The 18,333-nt window shown below is 40.4% G+C and overlaps 1 protein-coding gene across 1 annotated transcript in view; it reads right to left on the reverse strand.

Annotated features, from left to right (window-relative positions):
• Positions 1–17,182, reverse strand: part of GRIN3A (glutamate ionotropic receptor NMDA type subunit 3A) — a 145,396-nt gene extending 128,214 nt beyond the window's left edge. Inside the window, exon 1 of the mRNA XM_046642242.1 lies at positions 16,419–17,182. Within this exon, the coding sequence (XP_046498198.1) occupies positions 16,419–17,117 (699 nt within the window). The 5' untranslated portion in view covers positions 17,118–17,182. The remainder of the gene's footprint in view (positions 1–16,418) is intronic.
• Between the last annotated feature and the right edge of the window lie 1,151 nt (positions 17,183–18,333).

The raw sequence follows: 18,333 nt of genomic DNA on the forward strand, positions 1-18,333 counted from the left end.
TAGGCAATGATGTCCCAAAATATGATACTCAGAATCACCTGTGGACGCAATCACCTAGGCTATTTGTTTTTTAGATAGACTTCTATGCTCTTACCCTAGGGGTTCTGATTTGATAAGTCTGAGAATCTATGTTTTGAAAAATTATCTGGGTGTTGCTAATACACAGATGGCCACCACTCCAGAAGGTTGAACGCCTAAGGAATTATATTCATAAGAGAAAAGCAGTGAGGACAATGTGAAGCTAGAAATACACCTGGCTAATCTTAGCCACATCTGTACTCTTGCCTGAGTTCCTGATATTTTGTTTGACAAGAGATGACAGGATAAAATGCAATTCCAGGGGGCTGACCCTGTGGCGAAGTGGTTAAGATTGGTGTGCTCCACTTTGGCGGCCTGGGTTCACAGGTTCAGATCCCAGGTATGGACCTACACCACTTATCAGCCATGATGTGGCAGCAGCTCACATATAAAACAGAGGAAGATTGGCACAGACATTAGTTCAGGGTTAATCTTCCTCACCAAAAAAAAAATAAAACAATTCCAGGCTTTTTTTTTTTTTTTTTCACTGATGATTACTTCCAGTAATTTTACTTTTCATCAACTCTGACTTTCTCTAATTTTATATGTCAAGAATCTTTGGCTCTACAATATAATGAAATTGACTAAAGGCAGGGATGAGAGTTTGGGAAAGCAGTGGCTCAAAGTGATGAGAACAATGTCGCTTTTCTGTCATTTGTGGTCTTCAGAAAATTGAAAATATTTGGTGAAATGAAGGATGTATGAAAAGTTTAATAAGCTAGTAGAAGCAGGTTCTCTATTTCTTACAAAATCAACTTCCTTAAGGCCTTACTCTTCCAGGTTTGTTCTACATCTTATAGTGAATTCTGGGTGGTCATGAACTCTATCCACCAGTGAATGAGGACCCTTTTTCATAAGGGGGTGCACTTTCTTAGGTTCACATCACCCCACCTTGAGAGATGGTGGGTTTTCCATAAGTATTACTTAGTTCTCTTACACTGGAAGGGATGGAAATGCATCATTAATTCATACTATAGAACTATGATATTTAAAAACAGTATGGTACTGGCATAAAAACAGACAAATAGACCAGCAGAACAGAATCAAGAGCCCAGAAATAAACCGAAGCATGTACAATCAACTAATGTTTGACAAGGGAGCCAAGGATACTCACTGGAGAAAAGACAGTCTCTTCAATAAATGGTGCTGGGAAAACTGGATATTCACATATAAAAGAATGAAACTAGACCTCTATCTTACACCACTCACAAAAACGAACTCAAAATGGATTAAAAATTTAAATGTAAGAGCTGAAACCATGAAACTCCTAGAAGAAAACACAGGGAAAAACTCCTTGACGTGGGTCTTGGGTAATGATTTTATGGAAATTCCACTTAGGGCATAAGCAACAAAATAAAAAATAAACAAGTGGGACTACATCAAATTAAAAAGCTTTTGCACAGTGAAAGAAACCATCAATAAAGTGAAAAGGCAACCCACAAGATAGGAAAAAATATTTGCAAACCATATATCTGATAAGGGGTCAATATCAAAATATATAAAGAACTCAAATAGCAAAAAAAACACAAACAATCCAATTAAAAAATGGGCAAAGGATCTAAACAGACATTTTTCCAAGGAAGATATATGAATGGCCAATGTGTCATGAAAAGATGCTCAACGTCACTTGTCTTTAGAGAAACACAAATTAAAATGGCAATAAGATATATCACCTCACACATGTTAGAACGGCCATCCTCAAAAAGACTAGAGCTAACAAATGCTGGTGTGGAATGTGGAGAAAAGGGAACCTTTGCACATTGTTGGTGGGAATGTAAATTGGTATAGCCACTATGGAAAGTAGTAAGGAGTGCCTCAAAAAATTAAAAATGAAACTATCACATGATCCAGAAATTCCACTTATGGGATTATATATCCAAAAGAAATGAAAGCACTAACTCAAAAAATTTGCACCCCCATGTTCACTGCAGCATTATCTACAATAGCTGAGACATGGAAACAACCTAAGCGTCCATCAGTCGATGAATGGATAAAGAAATTGTGGTATATGTATACACACACAATGGAATATTATTCAGCTATAAAAAATGAGGAAATCCTAGCATTTGCAACAATACGGATGGACCTTGAAGACAGCATGCAAAGTGAAATAATTCAGAGAGAGAAAGACAAATGTATGATTTCATATATGTGGACTCTAAACAAACAAACACTAAATTCATAGAAAAAGATGTCAGTTTTGTGGCTACCAGAGGTGGAAGGTGGGGAGAGGGAATTGGAGGAATGTGGCCAAAAGTTACACACTTCCAATTATAAAATAAATAAGTACTAGGGATGTAATGTATAACATGATGACTAGAGTTAATAGTGCTGTATGATATATAGGAAAGTTGTTAAGAGAGTAGAGTTCTCATTACAAGGAGAAATTTTTTCTTTTCTTTTTATTGTATCTATATGAGATAATGGATGTTAACCTAACCTATTGTGGCAATCATTCCACAATATATGTAAATCAAACCATCACGCTGTATGCCTTAAATTTATGCAGTGCTGTATGTCAATTATTTTTCAACAAAATTGGAAAAAAATAACCATTGAGCATCTACAATGAGCCACACACTGTGCTAGGAGCTTAGAGGTCAGTTCAGTGGAAGAGAGAGACAGCTATGTTAAGAAATAATTACACTGCTGTGATAGATCTAGAAAAGAAGCAGGTACAAGGTACAAAGGACACACAGAAGTGAAAGTGATTCACTGTGGTAGGGAGAGGGTGGGCAGTCAACTGCACACAGGGGATGTTTGAGCAAAGATCTGAAGGTTGAGTAGGAGTTTCAGGCCAACACAAAAGGAAAGGGCATTCCTAGCGGTGAGAATAACTTGTGTCAAGGCTTGGAACAGCATTGTGCCTTTAGCCATTGCTGAGCACAGAGTGCAAGGGATGAGGGTTTGGATCAAGAAGAAATGAGGAGAGTTAAGCAAGGCTAAGATAAGGAAAGGCCTTGAATGCTGCACTAAGTTGCTTAGAATTCATCCTATAGGTTAGAGTCTGACAGAGTGTAGGTGGTTCATGAGAGGATCTTATGTTGTTGAGAGACTTGACATTAAATAACACTGACCTGCAGTGAGAAAGTTAATCCCTTTTCAATTAGCATTTAATCCTTCTGTTAAATCAAGGTGAAAGCCTCAGTTTGGTGTCAGTATGTCTTTAACACTTCTCAAACACCTGGAAACTTTCCATTTTAAAAAAGGGCTCAGGCAAGAGTACCTAGTTAGAATTATTTTGTTTTCATTGTGTACTTATTTTTACAGTTAATTTCTATTTGTGGCAATGAGGTACCTGCTTTTCATTAATGTCATGATGGAAGGATTTTTAAAAATAAATTTATTTAAGTAAAGTAGTAAGTTAATTTTAAAAATTAATAGCAATGGGTGATGTCGAGATATGGCAAAAATTATGAAGGCAATACATGAATGCCTGACTTGGAAACCAATACCATTGTCTTTAGGGAGGAGTGGAGGAGTTAATTAAGCAGGCTAGTGAGCTTGTTCACTTTTTGACAGAAGCTTGGAGTATCTAACAGAGGAGTCAAGAAGGGAGGCAAAGAAGTCAGTTAGGAGGTCACTAAAATGCTGTGGGCAGAGATGGTGTGGCCATGGTGAAGCCTGTTGGTTTATGCCTAGTGTTACTTTGCACGAAGGGGATCCTAAGAGTTCTCCTGGCCTGGACTGCTAAATCCTAAAGTGGTTCTGAAAGATGGAGATGCCAAGATCTTTAAGTGGTTGCTGCCCAGCAAGTGTTAAAGGCAGACTTGGAATGAAGGTTAGACTAGGATTTGATTATTTTCCAGAATCCCAATCCATTATGGAGTATTACTTAGACACTGATGCAATCTTAAATCTTAACTAATGTACTTTTATGGCTATAAGAAGGCAATCTTAGGTTTAATATTTGATTTCCAAAGTGTCTCTCATTCTGTTCTGAGTCCTGGCTGTGGTCCTCCTATCCTGCCAGCTCCTCAAAATCCTTTCCTCTCCCTCGGGCCTAAGATGGGCAGCTGACCATGGGGACATTTAGGACAAGCACCTTTTTTAGTCCCTATTTGGGAAGTGTGAAGCCCTGCTCTCCTTCCTTCCCTTTCCAACTGCTGCTGACCATTTAGGAGTTGCAGTATGACCACTCTGGTTCAACGCAGGAGGCGAGAACAAGGGTGGGCTGTCCTACTGCCAAATTAGTACCGAGGAAGATACGTCCTGGCTTTCCAAATCTGGAACTAGGAATGTTTTCCTGAAGAAAAAGATGTTTCAATAAAAATGCTTCTCATCTGTTTTTTAATTTGAATTTATGAAGAGTTTTTATGTATAGTAAACTTACTGAAATCCACATCAATTCTTTAAAATAGCATAGGCACTTGACAAATACCTGTTTAATGAGCAATTATTTATAATTTATAGTGGAGAAAAATAAGGCTCAGAGAGGCTTCTCGAGTCTATACAGATGATTATGGAGCCGTAACTCGAAGCCGGTTCTGCTGGCTCTCCTCCTTGCTCCACAGCACCTTGGTCTCAAGCAGAAAGAGCCTGTTACAGATAGTGTTCAGTGTCTAAAGAACTATTAACACCAGAGTTCTGCTATATTATAGGTCAAACAAGCTTTTGTGGCCTGGCCTGAGGTCTTAATAGCCACAGATAACATTGTTTCAAAGGAAAAATCAATTTTGAATTGGAACTTAATTCATCTGTAAATCAAGACAACTTGGGTCTGTATATCTGTCTTTCTATATAGATCTATAAATAGAGAAATGCTTTTAAATATGATTTGCATTTATTGATTTTTTTTTAAAAACCTCACACACACACATTTCTATTCCTAGAGATCTTATTTTTTCTAGGCACCTGTATCTCAACAGAATGTCATGAATTGGAAAGAGTTATTCGCACATTTGTGGACAGGCTTGAGGACTAGGTTCTGTAAGTTTGCTGATGATTATTGACTTGATTACTTCTCTGGCTTGTGGGAGGCATGTCAGAATCTTAGGAGTGGGGCACGGAAGGCTTTTTTGAACTATATGCACAAAACCTGATACATTCTGTTAAGGGCAGTTTACCTTGCTCCAATTTTGTGACTTAGTGAACCATTGTTATTAAGGTGTGTGTTTCCTCCCTTGGGAGTGTTGGGACATGGAAAAAAGAATGATAATATTTCCATAGTAAAATAACTTTTGAGCAGTGGAGTGGCATGAAGCTAAGTGCTTCATAAGTGTTTGTTGAATGAAAAAAATGAAAGAATGAATAAATGAATGAAAGTTGCTTTGCTTTAGGAAGATTTATCTAGCAGCATGATGTAGAGTGCTTTGGAGGAAAGCAACTAGAGATATATAGGCCATTCAAGAGTATGGGTGGGAGGAACTAATGTCTTTTGAAAATAAGAAGGAAGGATAGAGGTAGGAGAAATATACTGAGGAGGCAACAGAACCTGGTGAGAAGAAAAGGCAAAAGTCAAAAATGTTCTGAGAAATCTGTTATAGATGAGAGGGGACACCATCTTAGGATATCTTTAAATATTTGGAGTCTAAGTGAGAAAGAGAGATATAACTGGAGATTCAGTTAGAAATTCCTGGTGCAGCCACATGCAAAGAGCCAAATTCAGGAGTCTAACCCTTGGGAAATACCCATATGTAGGCAGGTACTGGGTCTGGTTATCGCCTCTGTATTCCTTCCTTGATATTGTGCCCACCAGCCAATCTTGTAATCCATGGTACTAAGGATAGTTCATTTATTCATTGATTCAACAAATTTTATTCCTATGCTCATTCCTATCTCAGGGCCTATACATTTTCGTTCTCTTTGTTGGTAATGCTTCTCCCTCAGAAATTTGCATGGTTCCCTCCTTACTTCATTCTCTGCTCAAATGTCACCTCCTCAGACAGGTCTTAGTGACTAACCATAGTCATTCTCTAATCTTTGAGCCTGCTTTATTTTTCTCCATTACATTTGCCTCTACTTAATAATGCCATATGATATATTACTTTGTTTGCATGTCTTATTGTCTACTTCCCCCTCTAGAATGTAAGTTCTTTGAGAGCAGGAGCTTTGCTATTTTATTTATTGCTGTATTCTAAGGTTTATATTAAGCACTTAACTCAGGAATCTGGCCATTGCTCATTGGATTAAGGAAGGGCCTATAATTTTGGGTGGAGAGGGAACAAATCTATGTGGGCTGAGCCAATCAGATGTCTGGAGAATCTGAGCTAAGAGATACAAGGAACATAGTCAGATGATTTGGTTAGAGTTGTAAAGTCATATAGAGTTCAGGCTCTGTCCTGTCATGATAAATCAGAACCGTGCACATATAGAAGTTATAGCAGACAGAGGAAGAAGCAGGTATCGAGAGAGGAGGATGGAGCATATGTGAATTGAGAAGCCAAGAGAAGAGCTTTTGAGCCCCAGAAGAAAGGAAAAAGAGAGTAGCTGCCCTAACACTTTCCAGTGGTGCAGCCCAGCTGGGCCTCAAGCAATTTCTCTCCTTGTCATTTTCCTATAGTTTGTTAGGGCCAATCCCTTGTTTTCCAGCTCGGTGAAGTGAATTTCTGTTCCTTGCAATTGCATGCCCTTAGACAGAGATAGAAGTATCCAACAGAACTTTCTGTAAAGAGGAATATGTTCTAGATCTGTGCTGTCAAATACGGTAGACACTAACCACATGTAGCAGCACTTAAAATGGGGTTAAAGTGCCTGAAAAACTGAATTTTTAACCTTATATCATTTTAATGAGTCTAAATATAAGTATTCATATATGGCTATTAGTGATCATATTGGACAGCACAGCACTGTGATTATTACTACACGGGTCAAAGACGCATAATCAGTAAAAGACAATGAAAGAGCCAACAAAAAGGAAAACCCTGATAGTGTCATAGAACTCAAGTAGAGAGTGTCCCACAGCACCAAAAATTACAAGAATGCTAAGGAGGATGAGTCTGGTAAAGTCCCATTAATAGCAGTGTTACTGATTTTTTCATTGGGAAAACCTGGATTCAAACAACAGGGGTTAAACAAATCATGAGAAAAGTCCATTCAAAGGCAAAGTATCTAGTCATTAAAATAACGGAAAAATATTAATGACACGGGAAGATATTTAAAATACATGGGGAAATTTAAAAAATTTATAAAATAGCATGGTCCCAATTTTATAGCACATACATATGTCTCGATCTCTAGGTTGTGAGTTTATGGGTAATTTTCATTTTATTCTTTGGCACTTTACTGATTTGCAGAATTCCCCATAAAGAACATAAATTTTTTATAATCAGAAATAAAGGAACAAATTATATGCTTAACACAATAAAATGGCTGCATCTTTTCATATTGCATTATAAACCCAATTGATAGTAAATACAGCTACTAAAATACTTAAGAACTCTACATTTCTAAAGTTAGTAAAAGTCATTCACGTTTTCCTCCCAACCCATCTAGATACATTGAGATATCTTACATAATGATTTATAACTGCGATTACAGATATGGTAGTAGAACAACAGAAACTGTTGGATCTTCTTGGAAGGCAGAAGAAGGTCTTTTATTCAATGGGTTAACCTAGATTTCCCATGGTCAAAAGATCAAGAGATGGACTAAAACCTGCGTGGAGTCCTTTTCCTGTCTTGTGAGATTGGATTCCTAGGACGCTTTAACTTAAAGCTATATTTGAGAGACCACTAGATGGCTCTCTGTGCATACGACCAGGCACGTTGGATTAATCCTTCATTTTCAGGTACACACTGAAGCATTTCCTTGTGTGTATAACATAGTGTGTGATATGATGCAAATTAATTCCTTGCATGGCACCAAAGCAATAACAGTTCTCTATCTGTGCCTACTAAATTCGCAAGATACAGAAGCAAATTCTTTGTTTAATGGAATCCCTGTTTAAGTACCCCATTTGGGACTGAACAAATAGAACTTCACAACTGAGCCAGATTGTGATTCTATTAGATAAAGACATGCTGAGAGTCTAACTTTGTTTATGGAAATAAACATTTTTTATTTTTAATCTGGAGAGTATTAACCCAACTTTTGTTTGGCTTTGAGTTGAGGCTTTCAATACAAAAGACACCAATAGATTGAATACAGGTTGTGTAGCCATCAAAGCGCTTGATCCTGAAAGTTCAGCCAATAACCACCCCTTGCTGAGAGGATGGTAACAACAGCCCAGTTCTGAGTCATTCCTAAGAATGCTACTGGAAGACACAGACTGAGCTATTGTTTGGAACTCCGCAGACTCAGACACTTGCAGAGTGAGGAAAATATAAAGTTAGGCTGAAAATACAAAGGAAAATATCACCTTTTAATACAGAAATACCATCAACTCAGAGTGCCGAAGATTCAAAAAGCCATGTCGACTCTGAGTTTTCAGAAAATTAAAAAAATAAGATTTTCTTTGACAACCAATGTCCAGCTGGAGTGACAGTACGACTTTCTTTAGTTGTACCCAACTGTTTCTAAAATTTTTAAACCATTAGCCTTGAGCGAATAAAATACATCAAAATGTTACTCTAGGACACCCAGGGGGAAGGAGTGCACATGCGTTGCTTTTATAATCAGAAAAGCAATATGCATTTAAAAAGTCCCTCCTAGTTGTATGCATCAAACAGCTTTGATATAGTCAGCATTCCGTAAAACAGAGAGCTTGCCTTATGGGTCTCCTTTTCCTATAAGTATATAATAGCGCTGTTGTCCCTAAACTTTGAGCTAATGTACGCCACAAATCAGTTCCATTAGCACAGATAAAGCCTGTATGAAAAGGGGGAAACTTCTGAACTTTCAATCCATGTCAAGTTAGGCTCTGCCCTTTCTAACAACCCCCACTCTTCTTCTCCCCCGGGGAAGCTTAAACCATCAACTGGGTCAAGATTCTTTTGTTCCTGGGAGCTGTCTATGAGATATTAGGCTAGTAGATAAGGCAAGACCTGTGAATTCCTAATTCCGACTAAGAGAAATAGAACATTATTTTTTACCTCCGAAGTAACCGCTCCAAGGATCCAATCATTCAGATCCCAAAGGAGCAACTAATTGAAATTAGACTTCAGAGTTTACTTCATTGCTGATCAACTTCACAAACATCTAACCTGAGGGTTCACTTCAGTGAACTGCAACTCTAAGTGGGGTTTCAAAACAGCAGATGCCTGTTTTTCTTAGGGTTGGTCCTCTGGAACTGAGTGTTCTCAGCCTAAATATCATAGGCATACTGAAAATGCACATGGAAGTACTCTGGAGAGCAAGCTAGAAGATTTGAGTTCTTATTCTGATTATTTTAGTTTTTATTAATCTTGCCATGTCAACACTCTGTGTTAAAAGAATGATTATTATAATAAGAACACACAGTTCTTTAGGTCGTGTGCTTATAACTGCACACATGATGTCATCCTCACCACAACTTTGTGAGACAGCCATATTTGATGGATCAAGAAACTGAGGTATAGAGACATCAGGCACGTTTCCCAAGGTAAGAGGCCTGGAAAGGTGTGAGTGAAGACAAACTAAGTCTGCGCATCTCAAAACCTATTCTCTTAACTACCTTATATTTCTTCCAGCTATATGTTATTATTGTCTCATTTGCAAAACAAAATACTATTTGTCCTGCTCACCTCACAAAGTAATTGTGAGGATAAAATGAAAAGAAAATAGCTGTGAAAAGACTTTGATAAATTTAAACATACTTTGCGATTTATTTTTTCCTGAAATCTATATGTTCATATGGAAATATTGAAAGTGCCTATAGGGAAAAGTGAAGGTAACTTATCTTTTTTGTCTTATTATTTTTAATCCTGTAGGTAATACACACTTATTTTTAGAAAAATAGAGGCATAAATAAGGAAAAATGTGGACTTCTACCATCTAGTTGGAATCACATTTAACATTTTTATAAATAAAATTCTAGACTTTATATTTTACAGGTCACAATTTACATACACTGCATAATTTTTTTCTCTCTGTGACAATGAATATATTTTCATTTTGAATGGGTATCTAGTATTCCATTGTAAAGATATATCATCATTCATTTAATTCAGTCCCAACTTTTGGATATTCACTGTGAAATAAACTTTTAACAATCAAACCTGGAAGTAGATATCTCTCTCTTTTATCCTTTTTTTCTGAGATAATTCAAAAGTAGTGATGGATCCGCTGTGTTTTTGGATTGTAGGTGACAAGTACACTAAATTCAGAAAAGAGCTATTAATCTTTTTTCTTCTTAGTGACTTCTTCCCACAATGCATAGTTCTTTCAAGTACTCTATATGTTGTCTATACATTGTTGTCTATCTCACAGAACTGTTAGGAAGATTCTATGAGCACATTTGTGAAGAAGAAAAGCATAAATGCTACAAAATATACATGATTTTTTCCTAAATCTATGTCTCAAATGAATAACAATGTGGCATAATTCAGCCTGACTGAAAAACAAAGTCAGCCAGCCCTGGTAGTCTAGTGGTTAAGATTTGTCACTCTCACCACCACAGCCCGGGTCCATTTCTGGTCAGGGAACCTCATCACCCATCTGTGGGTTTTCATACTGTGGCAGCTGTGTGCTGCTGTGATGCTGAAAGCTATGCCACTGCTATTTTCAAATACCAGCAGGGTCACCCATGGTGGGCAGGTTTCAGCAGAGCTTCCAGACTAAGATAAAGAAGGACCTGGCCACCCACTTCCAAAACCATTAGCTACGAAAATTCGGTGAATAGCAGTGAAGCATCGCCTGATACAGCACAGGAAGGTGAAAGGATGGCGCTAAAAGACTGAGCAGGGTTCAGCTCTACTGTAGACAGGGTCACTAGGAGCGGGAATTGACTCACTGGCACTAAGAACAAAAAGGAGTCATCCTGCTTAATCCTTTACCACTTGAACCCTTGAAGGCTTATCTCCACCAGTAGACCATCCCTAGTCAGCCAGATACTAGCCTTTCAGTGTCAGGGTTTACTCCAGCTGCCACAATACCAGCCCAGCTCAATATGATCAATTTGCTCCCTCAACGCAGGAGCTCAAACACAGACTTCCCTGAAAGCTTCTGAATCATACACATTCAGGAGGCGATCTGAGAATCTTGCTGAGGTGTTAGGTTGTGGGAAGGGATGAGAGAGGTGACAGACAGCTGGCTCTATGCTCATCTTTTTCCCATTGCTCTTTTCTCCCCCATCTCATAAATGAAAGATCTGAGAAGGACAAACGAGTGGCTTAAAGATTTCCATTAATTTGTTATTCATGCATTCACTCAAAAAGCAATGCGGCAGATGCTGAGATGGTCTTTCTTCCTTCTTGCCTAGTTTATAGATTTGGCATGACATTTCTGGTGCTGTACAATTCCTCTACTCTTCTGTGTAAGTAGATAGGAGTAACTAGAGTAGGCAAGAGAAAAGACAATGAGATTCTCATCTCAACATTTGGTGGTGCCACTAAAATGAACAATAATTTGCTATTAGAGCCCTACATAGCTGTCTAGGGCAGTGGTGCTCAAAGTAGCTGGTTTGCAAACTGTTATTGGTCCATGATGAGATAAAGAGCTTGTGCTACTTAGGAACCTAGTTCCTTTTTTTTGGCTAAACCCACTTACTTCTTTTTCTTTTAAGAGAAAGAAAATGAAGAAGTGGGTAGAAAGCAAGGTGGAGGATGAAGACGTTATATTGTGAATCACATCCCATTTTGATTAGTAACTACTAATGCAGAATTAGAACTTGTATGTTTCTTATCAGATCATAACCAATACCTCTCTACTAGTTACTTGGCTATCACTATAAATTTCTCCAAAGTACTTCACTTTCTTATTTGACTCATAAAACAACTCTGTCAGATTAGTAAGGTATCTTCTTTTGACTATTAAGCATAGGTGTTCAGAGATAGAGGCACTTGCCCAAGATTATATGGCCAATAAGAGGCAGAGGTGGGCTGAGTGTCTTTTCACTACTATTTAACACACTTTCCATTATATTTTGCTCTTTCAACCATGATTGGAATTTGACTGGAGGAATTCATGAAATAAAATCTAAAGGCACAAAACCCATAGTGCCTTCTGCAACTCCAAAAGATAAAGCATTAAGGAATTAGACATTGAAATTGGTCTTCAGATGATTCAGATACTTCAGTTGATTCAATCATAAGTGAACTCCAAAAAGTAATAGTCAAAGAAGATCAAGACCAAATATTCTCTATGACTATACTGTGGCAAGCAAAAAGAAAAGTGGGCGAGATGGATTAATTGCCTAATGAATGGTGTCTGCTAGTCTCTTCTGCTCTATTTATCTAGAAAAATAAGTAAGTATTGTAAAAAATATTCCAAAATTAAAAATAAAAACTTCCAAATGAATCTCAGGTCTCTGTTCTTCAAGAGGAACCTGTAAAAGATCACTGCTAAGGAAAGTTTTGCATCACTTGACATTTAATTTGAAATTGCTTATCTTCAAGTCAGTAACAATTAGGTGCTACTATCAGAAATTCATCACGAATTGCAGAAGAATATACTTTCGCAAGAGGAGACAGAGCAGTGTTTTCCATGAAGCAAGTCAAGGAAAACCAACAAAGTTGAGAGTAGATGTTTTAAAAATAAACGTCTTTTAGAGGCTGGCCTGGTGGCTCAGCGGTTAAATTCACACGTTGCGCTTCGGCGGCCCGGGGTTCGCTGGTTTGGATCCTGGGTGCGAACCTATGCACCACTTGGCAAGCCATACTGTGGCAGGCATCCCACATATAAAGTAGAGGAAGAAGGGCACAGATGTTAGCTCAGGGCCAGTCTTCCTCAGCAAAAAAGAGGAGGATTGGTGGCAGATATTAACTCAGGGCTAATCTTCCTCATAAATAAATAAACAAACAAATAAAGAAATAAATGCCCTTTCCTTGTCCCCTCATGAGGCACATACCTAAGTTATGTAGTGGTAGTATGTATCATTGTTCTGTCCCCTGTTCCACACAAAAGTGGCATTGTGCTAGCTAAATTCTAATAAATAGGCTTCAGTAGTTAGGCCTGTATTATCAGAGAAAATGGATCATCTGAAACACTTATATTTCCATGGGAATAAACATATATTAATTAGTTAGCATATATGGCTCACAAGACGGGCAAAGTGTGGTTGGTACACTCAACAAGAGTTGAAAATAGTAGTACAGTCATTATAACTGCATTGGTTTGGATCCAAGCCAATTATATTACTCCATTAACTCTGTCTAATGGAACCAATATGGAATTAACATGAGATATACATTTTAGCAACAGGTAAATTTCAAGGAGTTAACTTTGGAGAAACTATGCAAAACCCCTAGAAGAAAAAGGGGTTTGGAGAGGGAAGAGAAAGAACAACTGTTGGAACTTAATGGAACTTAAATGTAAATGTAACTGGATCCGTATGCAGCATCATTATTTGAGGGTGTGGGAATAGAATTTAGAACTAAGAAATGATCATTTTATTAAAATGAGTTAGCTGAAAGTGGAGGTTTGAGTACGGTAGTAAAGTCAGAATTTTTTTGGATGGAAACATGCTTTGATCCTATCCTATGTGTAATGTTGTATTAAGTTTTTATTATGTGGTGATAAAACACACATGGTTTCCAAAAGTGAATAGTTAACTATCTTACTTTTAATGGACTTCCCTGCTTGAAGGAAGTTGATTCCTTCCAAGCTGATGATCTGATGCTTTGATGTTTTGAATAAACAGTATATTGGAATAAAACTATATGCTTCTCTCAGGGGTTTGATCATTTCAGTGGTATCTCTTCCCAATAGAAGCTGTGGCAGGAATACTGTCAAAATCATTACTTATTAATTAAAGGCTTCATATGAAAGAAATCAGCAGCCCAAAAGAAAGTGAGAGGAAACACAGTTGCTGCTCCTTCTCTAAAAGCAATTTTGATTTGCCTGAATAAGAGACACAATTTTATTTTGCTTGCTTGTGTGGACAAGTCCACTTTCTTCTAGAAGCCCTTATTCAGGCACTGGCACAATCAGTGTATTAGGTCACTGGGCAGTAGACTCCAATGAGGACAGTGGCTAAATTTGATTTAATATGTAAAATGACTTTGACATTCTTTTATATTTAGAAAGTTTTTTAAAAATCACATCAGTGTATTAGAGAAAGGTCTACTTTTCAGGAGAAGCAAGGAAAAGATCAGTTATTATTTTTGCTGAAAGCAGATTAGGGTCATATTCTAAAATTACATATTACAGTGACTTGGCATTGAGCTGGACATTCTTAATATAGAACATTATGGGATGACATACTAAAAGTAAGACAAGTTAGATAAGTTTGAATTTAAAATACAAAGAAATATGAAAGGAAATGTCCTCAGTTGGGCAAACTAGGTCTGAGTTAATATAATAATGTCTCCCTTTCAATATGTGGGCCGTGAAAGTAACAGTGACAACAGTGATTGAAAATACATTTCTGAATTGAAACACAGAAGTAAATGTGCTTGGCAGAGTACTTATTTTATTGTCAGCTTGTAAGGGTTGTCCCTGGCGGACTTTCTTCCCCCAGTAGTCCTAAACCTTTGAAGTTGACTGATTCTAGAAGCTGCTTCACAGTTTCTCTGGTCCCCTTGTTGTAATGTAGAGTTTACTGCACAAATCCATCATGGAACACAGACAATTTCCCTTCTAACTAAGGAACGCTAATTTTGGAGAAAATTCTTGCTATTTAAGACTCTTGCCAAACAATCTACAAATGGAAAGGAGTCTGGAGACTGTGAACGCTATTGGCAACTTATGAAGTATTAGGTAATAAAGAAGCAATGATGAGAAGCAAGTGATGCTGACTCTTGCATTTCATTAGATCTGATTCTGCATATATATTAATAATGATGCACCCTATGGATGCAATTTCATGTTTATAGCACTTTGGTCATTGGCAGCATTGTGCACCTGTGTTTTCCATGCCTTCCCATCTGCTGCCTACAGTGATTCAGGTGACGGAAATATTTTAGATAAAAGTTAATTAGGTTGCACTCTGCAGATCAAATCTGTGTATTTCAGCATTAAATAGTAATTTTCTGGGCAAGTGCTGAAAGTATCTTGTGCCTGCCCTTCCTAAGATTAAAAACGTAAGATTCACTTTTTTAGAAAAAGAAATCTTTAGTATTCTCTTGATATTTTATGCATAGATTTTATCAAAGTTTTCACCTGTATTTATCCTCACTCATTTTAGTTTTTACCTCTGTATCTATATCAAAAGTGGAGGAAAAGTGATGAGAAATACTTTTTCCAGCTAAAAGGATAGAGTGAAAATGATACAGAGTTAGTAATTCTCCAGTATCTGGACTCTTTTACCAGTACACTTACAAACGTTGATCAAGCTCCAGAATTTTCCTCTCTCTCAATCTTTAAAATGGGGCCAATACCAATTACCTATTTGTTTCATAAATACTGGTGCAAGTCTTAATGAAGCTTGATATTTTGATTAAAATAATGCACAAAATGCAGAAAACTGCTATTACTGAAAGGACCCCATCCTCTCCTTAAATGTTTATCTCATCATTATTATGAACAGTTAAGTTCACAAATAGCTTCTTTTATTGAAAATACATTTAATTTTCTTAACCCATAGGAAACTAAATCATTAGATCTTCTTCCTTTACTCCTAGATAATTGGAGCAGAAATGGGCTGAACACAGCAACTGCAAACTGCCAGTCTCTGAGCCCACATCACATAGAAGGAAGGTAGGGACAAAGAAACCAGCCCAAATGAGTCTTCTCCTCCATTTTTATGCTATCAGCTAATGTCTTTAATACATTCCAAATCCAGGACTAATTAGCCACTGTTCTTTACCTGTTTTTTCTGTACTAGTTGCAGATTTCCTATTTACTCAAAGGATTTAGAGAGATGTGTTTTCTTCCTTTGCCTTCCTTCGCCATCGCCTAAAGCTCAGGCACACCTTCTAAAGAAGTCAGAGAGCAGATGCTGCTCTTCCTGCCACATGCTCTCAGAGTTCCTCACGGGAGTGAAAGACTAGCAGAGTCAGCCATCCCCATCCCCCGCTCTAGTTATCAGAACCTCGATCGCTCTCCACGGTCCTGAACTTCGACTTCTACTTCTGTCGGGCACCCGCTAGGTTTCTTCCAGCCGATCAAAACGTGAAGATTTTTTCGCTTATTCTGCCCACTTCCTTGCTTCCATCTGCTACCTCTCTCTCTCATTTTATTTTCATCTGCGCTTAAAATGTTTTATTTTACTTCTACTGAGGTCCTTCTACCTACCACCTACAGAAAAGGTCCAATCCTTAAACAACGTCAAAGCTGTAAAGCCCTAAGTCCCTCTGGACTTCATCCGTCCCCTTTCTCTCCCCACACTAAGGTCCGGCCCCCAGTAGCGCCCAGCTCCACTCCACGCGCCAGCCTCCTCTCACCTGACTCTCCCGCGGAAACTCGTGGCGCACGATGCTGATCACTGGGATGTGCAGGACGGAGCTGACCAAGTCGAGCTCCATCATCTCGCCCTGGCTCTGGGGGAAGGCAAGCAGCGCCGATACCCCTTGCACCACCACGGTGTGGCACACGCTCTGCAGAAAGGAGAAAGGGTCACTACTCCACGGCGAGCTAGGGGAGGAGAAGGGCAAGAGCGGCAGATCGCCTAGGCCCGCCTCGATGGCCATCACTACTTCCAAAGACAGGTTGTAGGGCAGTAGCCCTTCCATGCGGTTCAGGTTGTCCACGGCGAAGAGTAGGGCATCCCGAGGCCACAGGGTCTCGGCCCCGGCATCCTCCCCGGGCTTCCGGGCGCCCAGCGGCCCCCGGCCATGCAGGGCGCTCCCCAACCAGCGTCCTCCTGGCGAGGGCGCCGGGGGCCGCCAAGTCCCTGGCGAGGGCTCATCCCGCTGGGCGCCTGTCCGGCTGCCGTCCCGAGGGCGGCTGGCCACGCGGGGGGCCGTGGTCCAGGGCTGCAAGTGCACCGCGCCCACCCTCACCGCGTGCCCAATGCGCTTGAGGATCTGGCAGGGCTGCGGGTGCGAGGAGGAGCCGGGCACCCCGGCTAGCACCAGTGCGCAGGGCGGCGGCAGCAGCAGACAGACCCTGCTCAGCAGCCACCACAAACTCAGTCTCCTCATTACTGAGACCCGCAGGGAGAAAGCGCGCCCCCTCCTGCGCCCGGCTTGCCCCCTGCAGCCGCCGCCTAAGGTCTCCGCCCCCAGGTCCCGCGCGCCGCTCACTCCACGCGGTGAAGCGGTCCCAGGAGCTGGAGCGGTCTCCAGGCCATCCAAGTTGGAGCCTAGCGTGCTCTCGGCAGTCTCAGATCCCGCTCCCAGGCCCCTCCGCCTCGCATCCTCTGCCCGCCCGGTCCCTGCGCGGAGCCAGGCAGGCGGGCGGGCCGGCGCCTGTCACCTGCGGCTGGGGCGCCTGTTCCCTGCCCGCCCCATCTGCAGGGCGGCTCGGGCACTGCGTCCCGCCCCGTGGGGAGGCTGGGCTGAGAAGCAGCCGGAGTTCCTACGGTGACCGAGGAGGCAGCGCGCGCACTTGGATTATTTTCTCTTCCTTTTCTTTCCAGGAGAAACCCACTTATTTCCTTGGGGTCGCCCAGGAGAAGGGGTTCACGCCCGGGGCGCGGAAAAGATGCCAGATACTCCTTGCTCCACCGTCGGCTACCTTCTCGCAGGCTTCCCCAGAGCTGGTTTCATTTTTCTTCCCTCATTACTTCCTCTGTTCCTTTCTTTCCTCCTCTTTCCGCCGGGTCGCCGCCGCCGCTTGCTTCCTCAGAGGAGCGACGCGACTGGCCAGCAAAGGGTGGTTCCGCTCGGGGCGCAAAGTTTTCCCAGCCCCAGCCGGCGCCTCCCTGTTGCTGAGCCCTGGCGCCAGCCTGTCGCTTGGCTGCGCTAAACGCCCACTGATGGTGAGATTCCCGGGTGGCCCTCCCCGCGCCCCTGCAAAGTCCTCTCCCCTCAAAGGCTAGGAGTCGTAGTTTGCGATTTTCCCTGCCACCTAAGAGGGCGAGGACTCCGATTCCCGGAGAATTCAGAATTTGGAGTTGCGCCTGAGGAATCTGAGATCCACTGGTTCACTGGGATAGGTTCAAAGAGGCTGTGACTTTAAGGCGCTTCTCTTCGATGAGTCGCTTTAACGGTTTTTCCGGCTAAGAGTATTAAAGCCAGCATCATTTACACATTTAATCTCCTCAGCTTCCTTCTCTCTGGCACGTGGGCCTTTGCAATTTTTGAGGATTCCTATGTTTTTAGGTTCTCAGAATTAAAACAGTGAATTTGAAGCAATTATTGCATCAAGAAATTAAAGAGAGTCAAAATACTTTTAGAGTCTCAAATACAGTCAACA

Source organism: Equus quagga, chromosome 1 (assembly GCF_021613505.1).
Source record: "Equus quagga isolate Etosha38 chromosome 1, UCLA_HA_Equagga_1.0, whole genome shotgun sequence".
Taxonomy (NCBI): domain Eukaryota; kingdom Metazoa; phylum Chordata; class Mammalia; order Perissodactyla; family Equidae; genus Equus; species Equus quagga.